Source organism: Panthera tigris, chromosome X (genome assembly GCF_018350195.1).
Source record: "Panthera tigris isolate Pti1 chromosome X, P.tigris_Pti1_mat1.1, whole genome shotgun sequence".
NCBI lineage: Eukaryota > Metazoa > Chordata > Mammalia > Carnivora > Felidae > Panthera > Panthera tigris.
This window is the reverse complement of record NC_056677.1, coordinates 108403593-108416915: the sequence shown is the minus strand read 5'-3', so window position 1 is coordinate 108416915 and position 13323 is coordinate 108403593. Positions and strand designations below refer to the sequence as shown.

At 43.1% G+C, this 13323-nt stretch overlaps 1 protein-coding gene across 2 annotated transcripts in view; it reads right to left on the bottom strand.

Annotated features, from left to right (window-relative positions):
- Positions 1-13001, bottom strand: part of STK26 (serine/threonine kinase 26) — a 54093-nt gene extending 41092 nt beyond the window's left edge. Inside the window, exons 1-2 of one of the 2 annotated variants that reach the window (XM_042973817.1) lie at positions 12859-13001; positions 12600-12751 (exon numbers count right to left, since the gene is read on the bottom strand). In XM_042973817.1, the coding sequence (XP_042829751.1) occupies positions 12600-12641 (42 nt within the window). In that variant the 5' untranslated portion in view covers positions 12642-12751; positions 12859-13001. The remainder of the gene's footprint in view (positions 1-12599; positions 12752-12858) is intronic. The other variant, XM_042973816.1, reaches the window with a different exon arrangement.
- Positions 13002-13323: the final 322 nt, after the last annotated feature.

Here is a 13323-nt window from a genome sequence, read left to right as displayed (position 1 = left end):
AATCTTGATAAATATAATCCTTTGTAAAGTTCAATTCTAATTCACTAAAACAGCTTAACATTGGTACTGAATTTCATTAAAAGTCATTTCCCAGGATCTGTATCCTGTATGGAATGGACTGCTGTGAGCCCAATTTCTTCAGGAATAATAATAGTTTAAGTACTAAAGGCAGAAAGAGCTGGCCCTGATAAAAATACAACAGGTGTTAAATCTTGATAACCCTACTATGGTTTCACACATATATACATATGCATTTCCATATGTATTTACCTTAGAATAAATATTTTTAAAGGTGGCAAATAATTCTCTATATTTTCTATCTAATAAAAATATTTAGCAAATCAATAGATACCATAATGTTTACTGAGCACATAAGTTATACATATTTTACTCGTTCCTCTTATATACAGAGACTCTTTTTTTTCCTTCAAGATTTTAAGTAATCTCTACACCCAACGTGGGGCTCAAACTTTCAACCCTGAGATTAAGAGTCAGACGCTCTACTGACTGAGCCAGCCAGGCACCCCATACACAGACCTTCTTAAATGATATTGCCAAATAATAATTTTCTGCTTCTTGAACTTAGTGATTACCCTATCATTTACCCATTTTTATTTCAAAAATGCACTTTGCTATGTTTTAAAAACAGTTATGTCTAAAATTGGTACCACTGATTAAAAACTGTGGCAAATGTTGAGCCTTATTTTCTTGAATAGAGTAAAAGTGTTTTCAAGCACAAAATAGACTTTCTGCACAATATACATTGCAAGTGCCTGTACACCCCGTATCAATTTTTTTCAACAAAAAGTTAATCTACTACCGAGAATTATGAAAAAATGGGTCACAAGAGTAATTTAGTATCCTGGAAAAGAGACAGCTACCACATAAAAGGTGTGAAATATAAGGTAAAAATATCAGGATTTTTACCCGAAACCAAATTCCCTAAAGGGGGAGCAAGTTACCTACGGACCCACGAAATTTATTCTCTGATAATCGCTTTAAATGTGTTTAGATGTATATTTCTGTACACCCTTTTGAACATCCTCATTGGGGGCAAATCTTGGATTCTGAAGGATAATTTTGTTTTTGTTGGTTGTGTTTTCATTTTAGAAATTGAAAGGTGATTTGGATCCAAGGCTGGTGAATGAGGTGAATAATCAAGTTTGCTCACATTGTTTGGTGTTGGCAAACTCATTAAGTAGGCCCTATTTGCTTCTTTAATTTTCAGTCCTTATCCTTTGACCCAACCTCCGAGCTTTCCTACATGGTACCTGTTGCCAAATGGTAGTATGTTAATCTGACAGGTACAGGGACTATTTTAGGGAGCAAAATCTGGAGCCAGAAAGGCCATTTAGGAAGTGATTTGATATTTCCTTAAAGATTCAGAAGTAACTTTCTCTCCCCTTCAGGAATTTACATATGTAAACACAAGTGGGCTTTGGACTATCATTACTGCGAATTTGCGATTTTTGACCTAACAGCAGCCCAGAGTTAAGTCCAGCAATTTTGGGGGGGTGAGAGTTAACAGCAGGGTGGAAAAAAGGGATTCTGAACAATAAAAATTGATGAGATGCATCAAAATTCTGAAAAACGCCAAACTTTGGGGGGAAATATTGCCACTTGCTGACATTTGGTATACTGACATTTTATTCCAGTTCAGCCAAGTTGCATTTTCACAACTATAAGCATAAACAGATTTCACGTTGTTGATAAAAGTACTTGCATTTGAAGATAAGAGCATTTACTAAGTTGCCAAACCTACCTACCTGGATAAAGGAAAACGGAAGTGACGGGTGGCCGTGAGATTTTGGAAGCTGTAGAACTTAACACAAAGATGAATTCAGCTTTTCCCACGTTTCTCTCCTTTCCATATCCAATTAGACATGCAAATACATGGGCCCCAGAGCAGACCTACTGAATCAGAAATTCTGGAGATGGGGCCTGGCAGTCTGTGCTTTAACAAACCCTCCAGGTGGTTCTGACGCACGCGCAAGTTGGACCATCACTGCCCTAAATCAAACCCTTGTTAACTAAAGCCTGGGCTATTTCAGTGTCTCCTTATTATATCTAGTCTTCCCTTTCTCCAACCCAGCCTGTAGGGTTGGAAGCTTAATGCAATTTTCCCATCTCAAAAATCAAACAAACCACTGCTTTCATCAGTATACTTTCTTGCAGAAAAAGTCCTTGTTGTAGAGTTGAAAAAAAAAAAATAACTGTCAGTCTGGCATTTAGCCCTAAGAGTTCATGCCAGTGAACACCTACCTTGAATATCTGTTATACAGGGAACGTGGTGTGTATCCCTTATCCCTTTTCCCTTTTCCCTTGCGTGTCTCTCACTCTCCTTTAAAGGTATCCTATGAATGACTGTTCCCTTCCTTGATCTGGTCTTCCTCTGAATGCTCCTACGTCAGTTTCTATCTCATTTGGGATTCATCACAACTGCTCTGCGTTGTTAGATTTCTAAATGTATAAGTGCCCAGTCTCTCCAGGTACAGCATAAATTTCTTGAGGTCAGGGACTCCTTTTTATACTTTCTTGTACCTCGAAGATAGGCTTCAAGCACCATCTCCTACACAAAGTAAGCTTTCCAAACTTTGCTGCTGACAACTGTCGAGCTTCAGTCACACCCAGTCTTGTTTCACGAAGAAGTGTGTAAAAACATTAAACCTGGATCACCATTGTCCAACTTGGGAAAGTCCACTATACTATCTACCATTTACTGACTAGCACACAGGAAGGCTCCGGGTTAAGTTCAAACAAAGGATTTGAACTGAAACCACAGAAACAAACAGGAGCCTAATTAATGAGTTTTGCTAACTGTTCTTCCCATGGGGTCAGTAGCACTTTAAAAGCATACATTTGAAAAATGCTTCTTTCCCTGACTCTGCCAGACACACTGACTGTAGTCTCTTTAACCACAAGAGGTCAAAGTTCTATTTTCTGTCACCATACTTAGTAGCATGTGTGCATGCTTTGCTGATTGGTTTCTTTTGTGTTTCCGCTTCAAGTGAAGGCAGGCAGCAGGAAATTGAGACCAGGGGGTCTAGAAACCTTCCCAGGTCTAGTGGGCAGCAATACGGATGAGGCTAAGGCTTTGGGAGCTCAGTTCCCCCAAATTTTCTTGCATTTATAAGAACAATGTAGGCCCCACCTGAAGATCTATGTCGCCTATCTCTTCCCCATCACCCGCTGCTGTGTTATTTATACCGTACTGCACCAAGCAGTTAAGTCCTAGCTTAATATAACATACTGTAAAGTGATATGTCACAAAGCCAATGGTTTAATGGAAAGCTGGGGGAGGGGGATAAAAAGGCACTAATAGAGCAACTAAAAAATGCATTTTCAAAGAAAAATCTGGATGCGTCTAGATGTCCTGGAAGTATTTCCTCCACCTGCCAAAAAATTCACTCCTAGGATTGTGTTACCAGGCACTATTGAAACCTGGTAGAGTAATTCACTAGTATGCTTAGAAATTCCCTAACATATCTAGCGTGGTATGGATTTCAAATCCAGCACAACTTCATTAAGTTGATACTGGTAAGCTGTTTCTATAATTCAAAGCAACTGTTATTCTGCAGCTAGGCACTCTATTATTCCGTAATAAACAAACTGAAAAATCCAATGGTGTCTGATTTGAACCCTACTTTTCTCTGTCCTTTGCACTGTAAATTGATAGGGTTTTACAGATTTCTTTTCCCTACTTTTTTTTAAACAGGTGAAAGAGGGAGAGGGCAGAAAAATACCATAAAGAACATATAATCTGTTACCAGAAACACAAAGAAAGGTTGACAATTTTTTCTGTAAACGTTTTTCATGACAAAAAGACAACAAAAAAGTCTCATTTCTTTAGCAGCACTTTCCATTCAAAGTGACTGTACTGAAGAGGAGGAAAGTAGCCACTTAAAAAAAGAATATTTTTGACTCCTTTACCTAAGCTGTCTACAATTTTGCTTCCTCTACTTCTTAGGAAGTATGAACCACAATTCTGTTCTAATTTTGCTAGAATAGCCAAAGCTATGCCATACCAATGACTAACCTGATATTTTAGGACACAGATCATTCTAATCCATGATGGTATGATAAATGAAGGAAAAGAAAGGCCAGCAGGGTGCAGTCAGGGAAATGCTGGAACAAGTCCAGAACAGGCTGAGGGGGTGTGCGGCTCTATCCTGCTGGTGACAGGTGGCAGGGAGACAGGCAGGAATAGAGGAGAAGGATAGGATCAGTTCTGCACTAGGTTTCCCTGCTTTTCCGAATGGGCATGTCAGGTAAATTGCCTGAATTACATGGGATTTGGGGGAGTGACATCAAAGAGGATGATGGGCAGAGTTGGCCAGCAATGTGTTATGTTTTAAAATCCAAATGTAAAGGCGTTTTCCTATGGGATAACTTTTCCTGGTTCATAGAATTCTTGAATTAGTCAATATCTTTTTAAAAATGTCTGATTTGGGGGAGCCTGGGTTAAGCATCGGACTCTTGATACGAGCTCAAGTTGTGAGACTGAGCCTCATGCCGGGGCTCTGGGCTGACAGCTCAGAGTCTGCTTGGGATTCTGTCTCTCTTCCTCTTTCTCTGCCCCTCCCCTGCTTGCTCGCTCGTGTGTGTGTGTGTGTGTGTGTGTGTGTGTGTGTGCGTGCGCGCGCGCCCTCTCTCTCTCTCTCTCTCAAAATAAATACATAAACTTTTAAAAAAGTGTTTGATTTTCACAAGTATTAATTCAAAGATGTGGTTCCTTCCTACCACAGAATACCTTAGCCTAAAATGGCAGATGACAAAATGGGAAATGTACATAAGACAGGGTGAAAATTTTAGTTGTGCCTACTTTATTGATTTTTGTTCTTCTAAAAGTTACCTCATGGCGTTTTTCCAGAGACATTATTTTATTTCTTTGTTTTAAACATTTTTTTCAATGTTTATTCACTTTTGAGAGAGAAAGAGAGACAGAACATGACTGAGGGAAGGAGACAGTGAGAGAGACACAGAATCCAAAGCAGGCTCTAGGCTCTGAGCTGTCAGCACAGAGCCTGACTTGGGGACTGAACTCATGAACTGCGAGATCATGACCTGAGTTGAAGTCGGCCACGAAACCGACTGAGCCACCCAGGTGCCCCTTATTTCTTTTTCTTTTTTTAAAGTTTATTTATTTTGAAAGAGAGAGAGCAGAGGAGGGGCAGAGAGAGAGGGAGACAGAGAATCCCAAGCAGGCTCTGAACTGACAGCACGGAGCCCCAAGCGGAGCTTGAATTCACAAACCATGAGATCATGACCTGAGCTGAAATCAAGAGTCAGCTGCTTAAGCAACTGAGCTATCCAGGCGCCCCAAGAAACATTATTTTATATGTACCTGTGGTGGAAATTCTTTGGGTCTTGATTACAAGAAATGAAAAGGAGTTGGCTGCTGTGAATTTTGTTCTCCTAACTCCATTTTCTAGCAACAAATAAAACGAGTAAAACAACCACTCTTTCAGAAGACACAATTCAGTCAAAAATAATCATCTAGCTGTCAGAAATCCCATTACTAGATTTCCTTTTTAAAACTTTTTTGGACATTATTCCCTGCAAAATGTGAATATTCATGGGAGAGGTCACACACTGAGCAATTAATCAAAAACACTTTAATATGAAAATTTTATCAGATTTTTCCTAATGTGACAGCTGGGACAGAGAAGCCAAAAATTTCTTTTATTTACTTATTTGGACTTTTTTTGGATGGTGGGGATGGAAACAGAGGGAAGGGATAAGAAGTTATTTCTGACAAAGACACAAATTTGTCTGAAATCAGCTCTAGTTACCAGGAAAGCAATGAGTCTCCTTTTTCTCTCAAGGGTCCTGGTAAGTAAGAGAATGAGAGCTTCATGGGTGCCTGGGTGGCTGAGGTGGTTAAGCGTCTGACTCCTGATTTTGACTCAGCTCATGATCTCACGGTTCGTGAGTTCGAGCCCTGTGTCGGGCTCTGGTCTGACAGCCCCAAGCCTGCTTGGGATTCTGTCTCTGTCTCTCTCTCAAAATAAATAAATAAATTTTAAAAAGAGAGAGAGAGAGAGAATGAGAGTTTCAGTGTGTGGACAGCTGATTTGTTACAAGTATATACTGTTAGACATGTTGCATATAATGCATTAAAATCATTTTAGTAAGTGTTAAAAGTCTACATTGTGCGCACACAAATCAGCCTTCATGACCTATAAGAATTCAAGCATTACACAATACAGGCAGAATGGGAAAAAAGTTAGAAGAGTCTAGTCTAGTCTATATGGCATTTATTAGCCAACACTTTTACATGTAATTCATACCTAGTGGCATAAAGAAAAGTAAAATACATGGTCGCTGCCTTCAAAAAATATACAACCTAGTTTGGAAGATAAGTATATTAGAGAAAATCTAAGGCAGTGTAACTGGACTGCCTACCACTGACAACAGATATAATAGGTGCCTAGAAATACAAGAGATTTCTGTGGCCTGGAATACTCAGGGAAAGTTCACAGAGAAAGTAAGATTGCAGACCTTGAAGAAATCAGGTAGGACTTGGTCAGTCAGTGATTGCTAAATTGTAACTGGCATGGTAGAACAAAAGGGATTTCTTGCTGGGAAATAGTGATAACAAAAAGTTTACATCGGTAGACTGGAGCCAGATAACAGAAAAGTCTGGAAAGCTGAGCCTAGACTTTGGGTATGGTGCTGGTGTTGTGGGGAGGAGGAGAGGAAGACAGGATTTCAATAGAAAAATGTGGCTTATCAAGCAGGAGAGAGATGAGATAATGACAGTGTTTTTTCATGTGATTAGCCGAGCATTGTTTTGCAGGATGAACTGCCCATATACATCACAACACCTTTTACAAAGGGGCTCAAAATATACTCCACAGATGATGGTTAATTCATCCTAATAACATCTCATTGAAGCAAAGGAAATGCAGCTTTTATTATTCCCCATTTTGCTCAAGGTCACTGAATAATTGAAAGGCAGGATAAAAAAAAAAAAACCCACAGTATCATGATGTTCAACAATTCCTAAGTATCAGCTAAATTATGTTCTCTCATTTTCTATGACTCAAGCGAGGGAGGTACAAGATGGACCTTTGTCCTCAAATGCCGTTTCCAGACCTTCATTAGTGTTCAAGGCACATGTCCTACCATGCCCAATTCCTGTTTACTCTCCCTACAGGCCCTAGCCCTCTAACCCCATACCTTTCAACTACCTCCAACTCTCCTAGCTAACAGTTGTCTTTGATTATTTGGTTCCAGCTGGTCTTCCACCATTATCATTAGCATATCCAACACCTCTGTATCAACTACTCACCAATAAGGACAAGGGTTTGGGTTCATCAGTGCAAGGCAATGCTCTCAAACCTTTTGCCATCTCAAATTATGCCTTCTAAGGGTGTAAGGGAGGTAAGAACTCCACCAAACTAGATTCTGGCACTGAACTGAATTTCCTCTCCAATCTTGTCATGAACAGAGTTAGTTCAAAGATTCTCCCCAGGTTAACTCCTTCCTGGTGCGGACACATTTTCTCATCCTCCCGTGCATCTTTTTTTTTTAAGTTAATTTATTTATTTTGAGAGAGAGAGAGAGAGAGAGAGAGCACGCATATAAGCGGAGGAGGGGCAGAGAGAGGGAGAGAGAATCCCAAGCAGGGTCCACACTGTCAGCGCAGAGCCCGACACAGGGCTCGAACTTAGGAACTGTGAGATCATGACCTGAGCTGAACTCGAGTCCAAAACTTAACTGACTGAGCCACCCAGGCGCCCCATCATCCTCCCATGCATCTTAAACTCACCCCCCCTTTTCTTACAAGCTAATCCTCCACTTATGCTTCCAGTCTCATGAGGGCCCGCACCTCCATATATTCTCTCGTGTATTAGAAACTTCTCCCTTCTTGGTGGTTCCTCTCCTTCAGTTTCAAGAGACTGGCATATAGTAAATGCTCAGTCAATGTCTGATGAATGACTAAAGCTCCAGATCTGTACCTTCACATTTTTTTGGACATTTTTTTTAAATTTTTTTTTTTTAATGTTTATTTCTGAGACAGAGAGAGACAGAGCATGAGGTGGGGAGGGGCAGAGAGAGAGGGAGACAGAATCCGAAGCAGGCTCCAGGCTCTGAGCTGTCAGCACAGAGCCCGACGCGGGGCTCGAACTCACGGACTGTGAGATCGTGACCTGAGCCGAAGTCGGACGCTCAACCGACTGAGCCACCCAGGCGCCCCTGGACATTTTTTTAAACAGCCTTATTGAGGCACATTGATATACAAAAAAATTGTACACATTTAATGTACATAATTTGATGAATTTGGACATACACAGACACCTGTGAAAACATCACCACCAACAAGGTGATAGACATTTTGTTTTACATTTTCACTTCATCATCCCATTGTTACTTCAAACCTCACAAGTCTAGAACAGAAATCATTAACTTCCTACCAGATCTGGCTCTTCCCCTTGATTTTCCAATTTCTTTCATATGTACCATAATTCTTCCAGTTTCTCATATTCAACACCATAAAACCTTTAATTTCTCCTTCTATAATTAGCTAAGTATTAAGTCTGGTAATCATATTTTTTTCTTCACAGTACTGGGCATGTGCAAAGCCATCAGTCAATGGAAGGTCCACTGCTTCTGTACAGATATGACCATCCCATTGAAATAGCCTCAGTAGATCCAACTGCCTCAAGACTCTCAATCCTCCAGGTCATCTATTCATCCAATCTTGAGATTTCTCTTCCTATATATAATTTCGTTGATTGAGCCTCCTTTACTCAGAAATGTTCAATGACTAGTCAGTCCAAAGGCCAAAGTCCTTCCTTAGCATTCAATAACCACCATAATCTGGACCCAGTCACGTTTTCCACTCTTACCTCCTATTATTTCTCGAGAGGAATTCGTCATAATCCAACTGATTTTCTCTCACTCTCAAAGACTGTGTGTGCATGCACACTCGTGCAGGTGTGCCTTTCCCTGTCTCCATGCTTTTGCTCAGGGTACATTCCTGCTTAGAAATGCTCCCCAATATGGACCCCAATAATCCTTAGTGGTCAGTTTACCTTCTGTAAGCCTTCAACTCCTCCAGTCAGAAACTTCTATTCTAGAAAAGGTCTTACAGATTTTTGCATTATTTTATATTTCAGGTACTGGATTTAACTCCCCAACAACCTTTTTAAGACCTTCAAGGGCTACAGATCATGCAGGGTACTTCTGTATCCCTCCCAGAACCCAGGCACTAGGTTCACCAATGCAAGGCACTGTTTTCCCTCTCTTTAGATAAAAGTCTTCTTTTAGTAATGTGTTCATTACTTCTTATGTTTCATTTCCAGTTCACATCTCAAATAACAACCACCGAAAAACTGTACCACCTTGATGTACTTAAAGATACATGAAGGCCAGTTTGTAAAGTCTTTAATAGAAACTGAAAACATTTTTCACAAGAGGCATGACATAAAGCATAACATAACACCACTTAGTACTCCAATTCAGTATTTAACATCTCCCACCTACATTTTATGAAAGATTTAACAACCAATTTAGAATACTTGTCTGAAATACTAATACAGGTTCTAAGGGAAAATATTTTAAACTTCAGCATAACTAATAACTGAAAACTTCAAAGAAAAAATGTTTTAAATCATTAAAGAGTAAATATTTGAGTGGAAAGAAACAGGTTTATTGGTTTATTGCCTTTTTTTTAAGTTGTGCCTTAAATATTTTTCAAGAGTTTAGCTCCTGGTATGGAAAATTCCTTTAGGTATACACTAACAAAGGTAAGCGCAAATTAAGTCCAAAACAAATTCATACCCTCAACATTTGGTGTAATGGGGCAAAAATGTTCGTTACCACAATATTGAGAAATATCAACAATATGAGTTTGAATAACTAATTCATAAGGAAGAGTTTGAACTGGACCAAATCCTGGGTTTTCTTTCGTCACTCCAAGTTTCTTTTCTATTTTAAACTAGTGGCAACAGAAATTTCTTTGTTCGAAAGTCAGGAATGCTGGAAGTCTTAAGTGATAGAACAGGTAGCCCGGCTTCTACTTCACGTCTCTCCTCAGGGAGAGAAAAACACTGTGGATAAAGTAATTTTGTTTTTATTTCTGGAAAAATCATTTTTTTCCATCAATCTTCATAATGCTCTAAAATAAACTGTTAAAAAGTTATGGGCCGGTCCACCACTTCACCCTGATTTGTGGAAATACTATACACTGATTTCCAGAACACATGGCTAACTCAAGTTTTCTTACCACTCGAAGGGTTTAAAAGTTGCTCCTAACTCTTGCACAAAAGTCTAGGAGAATCTTACAAGCTCATGATGTATTTCTGCATCTCATTTGCAAGATTTTTGAACAAAAGAATAGTAAAAGTAGTCTAGGCTCAAGAGTCGCACTGCCTGCCGTCAAATTTACTTTTAGGGTACTGTACAATTTTAACTGTGGAAAATTTTTATGTTGCATCAAATGCTTAAGAACCACATCTACATATAAAATGGAAACGAGCAGTTAAGAATGCACCATTTCATTAAGATGAAGAAAGTGACATAAATAAATGTCCCTCTCTTCTTTGCTAATATTGAGGTGACCGCCCTCCCCAAATTATGCGGGACAAAGTAACCACAACCTGGGGAAGGCGTAACGTGAAAGGCAGAACTGGGAAGTTAAAAGATGTGATTCCCATTCTAAACCACCTTAATTAAGATTTAAAAATTCAAGAGATAAGGAACTCAGACAAGTAAACAAAGCAGGGAGCGGTAAGGAATACTGAACAGCAAGCAGGTCCAAAGCCATATAAATCAAATCAAGACAAATCAAATAAGGGCCAGAAAACCACACAAATTAAATAAAGACGAACGGAATAAAGACCAGAAACCATTTTCTCCTCAGCACAGAGTTCCCCAGAATCACAAACTTGACGAGCGCGAGGCACTCGCTCTGCTGACGCACGCGCACACAATGGAGACAGAAGCATGGAGACCCTCAGTGGCAAACTTGCCAACCGTTCCGTACTACTCTCCCACACTGGGAAGGAGAGCACGGTGGGAAAGTCTTCGCACTCCTTCCACATCAGACGGAGCAAAACTGGACTTAGTATTGCAAACTACTAACCTCTTGCTACAATCAAAGGCAGGCTGAATGAATGGGGTGCGGGGCAGGGCGGCTGGGGGAGAGGGGGGAGGCAGGCCGGGGGGTGGCCTGAGAAAAAAGTTTGAGGCTTTGTGTAAAGCCCGAATGGATTAACCTTTTAAAAAGCCCTAATATTTCTCATTTCCTGTTTTCTTCCTCTCTTATTTTTTTAAATTAAATACACACCGACTTCCTGGGACTCGACACAGACGTGCCCTATATTCAGCGAAGAAGCCTGGTGCTTAGTCCGCACAGGAGTCCTAGGCTCGGTACGTGCCCCACACAAATGGTCCTTTTGTGGGAAAGTATTTTTAAAATTGTTTTGTGACCGTGCATAAAATGTGACCAATTGCTTTAAAAAAAAAAAAAATTCCACGCATCAGTTAGTAAATTGAGGCCCCAATCCACAGCTCTTTGACTTTTACCAGAAACATAAAAGTCTTTTACTAGAAACCGTGTCTATTTACCACTCTAAATGTTTTTTCTGAACTTGAAAAACATCTGCTTTCACATTTTTGGAAGATAATGAGGGATTGAGGCTTTCGTGTTTCTAGGCTCTGATCTGTTGATAAATGCGTTGTTTAGGATATCTGGCAAAGGAAAAAAAGCGAATGCTTAAAAGTTAGCAGACCTGGATAACACTGAGTACGTAGCTTGAAATGCATCGGTTTAAAAACTTAACCGCATAAAAAGTGTAGGGACACAGCTTATTCCTTCTTGAAGAAAATGAAAATAGAATGGGGGGGAGGGGCCTGGGTAAATCTCTAGTAAGAAGTTGGGTCCCTTGCAGTAGTCCCCCGTCCAGGACAAAAAGCTTCCTTTAACCACATGCAACAGTCGTGCAGTGGGAAAGGCAGGGGGAGGGGGCTGCGGAGTCATCACCTCGGCCACTCCGACACCGGACCCTGCATTTCTCACGCCACACTAAGGGCTGCGCCAGGTGGGGGAACGAGACAGAACTTAGCCCTTAAGAAGCAACACCAAAAGGGGAAAAGAAGTCACCTCGCTCTTCGCTCTACGCACACAGGAAGAGGCCAATTCAATGCCGCCGCCACCGACACCCCCTTGTCTTGCTCCGCCCCGACTTGTGTGTGCGGGGGCGGGGGGCGCACGACTTGCGTTTTACCCCACAAATTCCGAGACACCTCCATCTCTCCGGAGTTAAGACCTCCCACCTCCACGCCCCCCCCCTCCTCCCCAGCCGGACCACGCTCCGCAGGCGCAGGTGTCTGGATCTGGCCTATTTTTATGCTCCCCCGCCCTCCCCCCCGCACCTCGCCGCGCGCGCCGTCCCTCCCGGCCCTCCCCGCGCAGTGCACCAGGCTAGTCGAAACGCCGGGAAAGCTTCGAGCCCGACTCCCGGGTCACCTGGCCCCTGCGCCCGGCCCTGCCTTCAGGGGAGCCCCAGGGCCGCCCGTGGTCGCTGGGGACCGCGCACCGGGCTCCGGGGCAGTCACGTGGTCGGCGGAGGCGGCCTGGGCTTCCTCACCTGCATCCCGGGAACTTGCACAGCCACCGGTGAGTGGGCCATGAAGGCGACGGCTGCTCCGCACTGCTCCTGCGGCGGTGGCGCCCTGGGCTCGGACTGGCTCCTCCTCCGGGGGGTAGCTCGGCGGCCCTCCCAGGCTTTTCGACCCGGGCCTGGAAGGACACACAGAAGTGGGGTGACCGGGCTGGTGGCTCGTAGCCCCGGGCTGGGGCGGGGGGGGGGTGCGGTTCGCGGCGCGACTGCCCGGGACTCAGTCTACCTTTCTGGCGCCTGCCCGCCGCTGTTGCCGCCGCCGCTCCTTCTCCCGAACGCGGGGCGCAGCGTGTGGCGGTGGCCGGGACCTGGGCTCGAGTGATGCCGCTCTTCTGCGCCTCGCCGCTTTAGGAAGAGGAGGTGGAGGCGCCCCAGCAACCCGCCCGCCCGCCGGGCCGGGGAGGCGGTTGGGGGCGGTTCCGCCGTTGGCCCTGCCCCCGTCCTGCAGCCGGGCGGTGTCAGGAGCGCCGAGGCTCCTTGCGGTGCGGGGCTGTGGCTGGGCTGGCCGGAGCCGCCTAAGGGGCGGACTCCCCCGGCACGCGGAGAGGAGAAGCCGGGGGCTGGGGGACCCGGCACACGGCTCGGCCTTGGGAGGGAACGGAAGAGTTTGGGTGACCCTGGGGTAGAAAGGGCGTCCCAAACGCGGCCACGTTGCAGGCAAGCGTTCGAAGCTGGGGCGCACGCAGCCTCG